The 5,874-nt window shown below is 35.3% G+C and overlaps 2 protein-coding genes across 2 annotated transcripts in view; both read right to left on the reverse strand.

Moving 5' to 3' along the window:
- LOC106319518 (fasciclin-like arabinogalactan protein 17) overlaps nucleotides 1–969 on the reverse strand; it is a gene marked incomplete in the record, with an annotated part of 2,664 nt that extends 1,695 nt beyond the window's left edge. The window contains 1 exon segment of the mRNA XM_013757868.1: nucleotides 1–969. Coding sequence (XP_013613322.1) covers nucleotides 1–663 — 663 coding nt within the window.
- A 2,900-nt stretch (nucleotides 970–3,869) lies between these two features.
- LOC106315324 lies at nucleotides 3,870–4,718 on the reverse strand. Its single transcript, XM_013753058.1, has one exon. The coding sequence runs from the start codon at nucleotides 4,371–4,373 to the stop codon at nucleotides 3,870–3,872; it is 504 nt and encodes a 167-aa protein (XP_013608512.1). The 5' UTR covers nucleotides 4,374–4,718.
- Nucleotides 4,719–5,874: the final 1,156 nt, after the last annotated feature.

Raw genomic sequence — 5,874 nt, forward strand, 5'->3', positions numbered from 1 at the left:
TTTCTTGAGACGGTTGGTTCTCGGGTCAACCTCCGGAGCTCCTTCGGGTAAGACGGCGGAGATCGACTGGAGGCTGCGGCGGCGGTTGAAATCCTCTTGGACGGAGCGAGGGATGAGAAGCCGCTCGATCCCGTGGATCAATCCGTCGGGTCGGGTCAAGTCGTCGGGTCGGATAATCTCAGCCGAATCTACCATCTTCTTGCCGTCTCCGTTAATCAAATGGACGTGATCGTTCCCTAGAGTGTCGTGCTTGACCTGACCCGACTCTTCCTTGGGCCATTGCTCCGACCCGACCCGGTTGGGGATAATGTGGAACATGAGAAGCGTTTGGAGAGATTTGAGATTACCTGGCTCCAGCAAGAACCGTTTGAACTCAGGGTCGAGGTCACGCTCTAACGCTTCGTTGCGAGGGGCGAAGATGGTAATATTGTGACGACCGACAGCTTCCTCCAGTGTCTGAAGGAGGAGAGCCTTCTCGACTAGCTCCGAGAGCTCCGTGTAACGAGAGTCGAGGAGAGCTACGAGGACGGAGTTGGAGTTGATCTGACCCGAACCGGAGGAAGGAATCTGGTTCTTCTTGGATAATGCAGATGTGGCGGAGAATAAAAGGAGGGAGAGGATGAGATTAATGGCGGCGGAGCCACCATAGATGCGACGATCCATGGAGCTCTGTTGGATCGGAAAGATTGGAACAATAATTTTTCTCTTTACTTTCGTTCTTTTTTTTTCTGGGGTGAAAGAAGAAAGAGTTTACTTTCTTTTATTTTGTTTCTTTTAATATAATGTCTTGAAGTGTCGGCGATGTCAAGTGGAAATGTGAGAGAGAGATAGATGAGTTTGGTTGTCTGTCTGTGTTGTTTAGTTTTGGGGTTTTCGACCTTTCGGACCAGGCTGGTGATGGGACCCACTCATAATTTTATAATGTTTGCTGACTTTAGCTTTGAACTCTCTTTTTCTTTTCTGTAAGCGGAATTTTTTTGTGATTTGGTAAAAGGAAATGATGTAGTGTATATGTGATAATAGTACTTAACTTGAAAGTGAAATTATTGTGAAGAACAATCTAAAAGGACTCATGCGAGTGAATGTGATTGTGAAGCAAGGAGGAGCCGAGGAACACGTGGCTTTAAGAGAGAGTTGTCGGTTTGGGACGTAAACTTCCCATCTAAATAGGCCAACTAGTCTGGTAAGTACGGTAACGCCTTGGGTTTGTGAACTTATGTGCGCGTAAAAGTCACGTCTGAAACAAGAAGCGTCTACCGTGGTTTCTTTAATTAACCAGGAAAAGGTTTTTGATATTCTATTTGGGCCTTCTAGCCCGTTAGGCCCATTTCGTTATAGTCCCCAGGTTTGGGATCGGTATGTGAGGGAGTCGACAAATAAATCCTATTGTACTTTTTAGATTACCTACCCTTTCTTTACTAACATTGCATGTTTCATTAACGCCAATCAAGTAATATTAATAACATATCTATATTGGGCCATTTTTTTTTCGGATCCAGCCCACTGTCCACATCAGATCTCTCTTGGGCCATTTGGGCCGATTAAAAAATCAGATCCAATTCTCACTTTTTTTTTTCCTTTGGGTCATTGAATCCAAGTTCAAATATTTTTTTTTCAACAATTCTTAATTATTATTTTTTTTTCTTAATATAATTTAAGCATTCATAAAAAAAAATGAATTTTTTCATTGAAAAGTATAAATCTTTATTAAAAGTATATAAATTTTTTATTAAAAATATTAACCACATAATAAAATTAATTTATCAGAGTTATACCAACTTAATTCATTAAAAAATAAAGTTTAATTTTTTAAACATAAATAGTCATTTAAATTGAAACACGATAAAGAAAGATAAAAAGTTTAAGTCTTTTATAAAATAAAACACAAATATATGAAATATGACATTTACTAAATATTTGTCAATTGAAAAAAAAAAAAATGAACCCGCGCTTTGAAAAGGTGGGTCAAAATCTAGTCACCCCTTTAAAGAACACAACACTAGTTGTATCTTGAACATTGATCGACTCCAGTGAGTTCATTACATTACATCCCATGAAGACTCTCGGTCTTTCGTACTTTTCTCACTTTTATAAAGCTTACAAACGTGGTTCGTGGACTATCCTCAGCCTAACCATGGATTCAACCTTTTTTACATAGTCTATCTCGTTCTCCCATAAGACGACTAGTTATGATTTGAGCAGCAGGGAATCTTCATGATGACACCACCTTGCCCTTGCAGCCAGTTCAGGTTGCTCAAATCTCCTAACAACAATAGTCTTTTTTCATGATTAGCATCATTTGAGAGTAACATTTTTTATTCGGTATATGGAATTTAATTCGTATATGTTTTACTAGCAAACACGACAAGAAGACTAAATAGAAAATTCTAAAATTAAATATCAATTGGACTTTTAATACATGGTTACTCGTTTTATTACTAGTTTATATATAGATGGAATGGACATATCAATAGTTCAATACCATGCTGCTCTTTACATTGTATCCAGGATCCCACATTATAAAATTATAAAATTAAATAATAACCTTGAGAGAGTACCAAAATAATAAACGATTATCATGCATTAAAAGTCCATACTCTTTTATAAGAATTACATGATTGATTAATTCAGACTGGAGTAGGTTTCACTCTACATGAATTTTATTTAGGAATGAACAATAAGTATAAAGTTCGCCTCACCTTAATGTTATAGAAAGACGTAAATGCATGGGATTCACCGCATACTAAAATTCACGAAGAAATGTCGCATCACAAGCTGCACATTTCTATTGTAAGACAGTTTGAAACTAAACAAAAATGTTATTGTAAGTAGGGATAAAAGAGGAAATAATTACGAGTTCAATAAATATGGGAGAGTGAAGTAGTGGCGTGGTGGTAGGAACTGAGTGAATCAATGTTTAGATACAAAAATCAAAAGGGTCCCCACACTGGAGAAAGTGGTAAAGAAAGAAAAGGACAGTTTACACGAAGACACACACTGTGCTCTGGATTCACATGGAACCCTAGTTATTTAACTTTATTCACTTGTTTCACTCAACCTCCTTTATTATTTTACCACCTGACCTGACCTTCTCTCACTCCCTCTCTAGCCCTAAGCTGTCACACCTACTATGTAGCTATAGCACTTCTATATTCCATATCCCACGCTTCTTCCGAATCTATTGCTGAATTCATCTCTTTATCTATATCACAAACTTAACACGCCTTAGTACAAAACCAACTCTACTTTTATGTTTTATGTATTTTAGTTAATAGTTCTGATGTGGTTTGTGAATCTTCAGTTTGTGGATGTTATTCACCACACAGTGATTTGATTCCTACTTAAACTATTCATTAGGGTAATGAATGACACGTTCCAAACTCATACACATGTCTTTTCTCCACTTTCTCATTAGTTTAAATAACCTCTATGATTTTTTTTTTGTTATTATCATGTGGAAATTAATAGAATTATGTGTAACCTACACACACAACAACGCTGCCATGGTTTTCTGATCCAATCACAGCCAACTTAGTTCATGAACCTATAGATTACGCATCTTGAATCTCCCATATAAAATTAAATCTACCTTTTCAGGTTGATTTGACTACAATATTCTATTAAAAAAATTGTCGTCAGAGTTCACTCTTCAGCTAGTGGTCTACTTGAACGGCTAAACATAATAAACCTGATTATTCCTCTAAAAAAATAAAAGATTTAGCTAAAATTAACCTGATTATTCCTCTAATACGATCTCGAGTCTTTTGATTTGTTATGATGTGAACTCATTGATCATATATAGTTATATACATTGAAATGGAGATATATTTATTTGAAAATTATGAACAATATCATATGTTTTGATCAAACTACATTTCAAACTGTCTACACGACGCCGTTTCGGCTCGCCAGAAACCACCACTGTTAAATCTATTCCACATCTCTTTCTCTAACGCAATCACTTCGTCGTCGTCTTCTTCTTCATCATCTGACAAATACATTGCTAACTTATCCAAATCTCCATCCTCTTTACTCCCCAACGGATGAACAGCGAACTGCGAGCTCCCGACTTTGCACAGCTTCTTCTCGCAATCTCCATCCTCCGAAACCTCCTTCTTCGACATCCTCCGTCTCCTCCGCCGCACGCGGCGAATAGCGCGGCGGCAGATTCTCCGGGGGGCCTTGTAGACGGCGAAGACGACGAGGCTCACCACGCTGCAAGGAGCGCAGCAGCACAAAGCGGCGCATCCCGCCGTCGTACCGCCGCAAAACTCCGCCGCCGTGGATCCTCCGCCGCACAGCGTCGGCGTCGATAGGCTTCGACGGAGGCTCGGCTGTTTCCCGCCGAGAGACGACGATTCAGACGGATTCATAATTTTTCCAATCAAAGACGAAAGTAATCAAACACGAATCTCACGACCGTCTCTGCTCAATGTACATCACCAATTCAAAAAAAACAAAATCGATTTTCTTTTTTTCTCCGAGAAAATCAGGCGCTGAATCTCAGATTCCCCTTACAGAAAAAAAATGGGAGAGAGACAGATACAGAAAGAAGAGTCTATTACAAAGAGACAAAACTAGGAGACGATAATCTGAAGAGTTTGTTTGGATAGAGGGTGTGTTTTAGCCTTTTAGTCAGTCTCTCACTCTCTGGAGATTCATTAAAAGGCAAAAAGCTTTATAGGCAGAAATGATTTTGGGTTGCTTGCTTCGGTTATGTATGTTGTTGCTAGTACGTATATGAAGACGACCATGATTCGTTATCAATACATATTTATATACACATATTAATTTATTATATTTTTGGATTTATAGAATTAAGCATTATCTAGTCACATATATCTAAAGAAAACAAAACTTACCTCAAAGAGGTTATTATGTGTTACATTTAATGTTTGACACTATCTTTGAGTAGGAGGGATACATTATTATTGTTCATCCACTTACATATTCTTATCTCTTTGATTCTTGACTATTCATTCAAAGTTGTGTAAGTAAATACCATTATTGCTAGATTATCATCACATAAGGATTCTTACCAGCAATTAAAAGATTTGCTAAAACATGTCGACAAGAGAAAAAAAAAACAATACAAAAGTAAATTAATTTAAATAGGTAAGAATATAAATGTGTATTAATTATATTATTTGACTAAAAAGAAATTCAATGTCCCATTAATTTTTTTTGTAAGTATCTCATAATAATACACAAATATCTTGCCAAATCTTATAAAAATAGACAAATCCCCTATATATTATTTGTGAAACATTACAACTTCTTTTTGTAGCCACATGTCATCATTAGGATGATTCTTAGAATTACTAGAGAAATAGGTTGGTCCATCTAATTATATAATAAACTTTTTATTAAACTAACCATAAATTCATTATTAATGTCATTTATTATTTCTTTAAATAAAGATTACAGAATTGCCTAATGTGGATAAAGTATATATGACAATTAATGATTTTGAATAATAAAGATCTCATAAAAAAAATGTATCTTCTATCAAATTTGTTTAATTTAAAACTATTAAAATAACTTTTAAAAAACACAATAACCATATTATAAAAATTTAGATTTTTCTGTATATTTTATATTTTGAATTTTTAAAAATGACTATAAATTACTAAAACTGTTAAAAGTCTCACATTCAAATTTTGCGATCCATGGTTTAAAATTTTTGTTATGACAAAATACAAATAATTACAAAATCATATAAGTAAAAGTCTAATTTAATTAATCATTAAGATTTAAAATATATATGTATATATATCATTCTAAATTAAACTATAAACCATATTGAATAAATAAATATTTTAGTTTCAAAATTTACTTTGAATAATTTTTTTTGATAAAAGTTTTGAACTAACA

Source organism: Brassica oleracea, chromosome C9 (assembly GCF_000695525.1).
Source record: "Brassica oleracea var. oleracea cultivar TO1000 chromosome C9, BOL, whole genome shotgun sequence".
Taxonomy (NCBI): Eukaryota; Viridiplantae; Streptophyta; class Magnoliopsida; order Brassicales; family Brassicaceae; genus Brassica; species Brassica oleracea.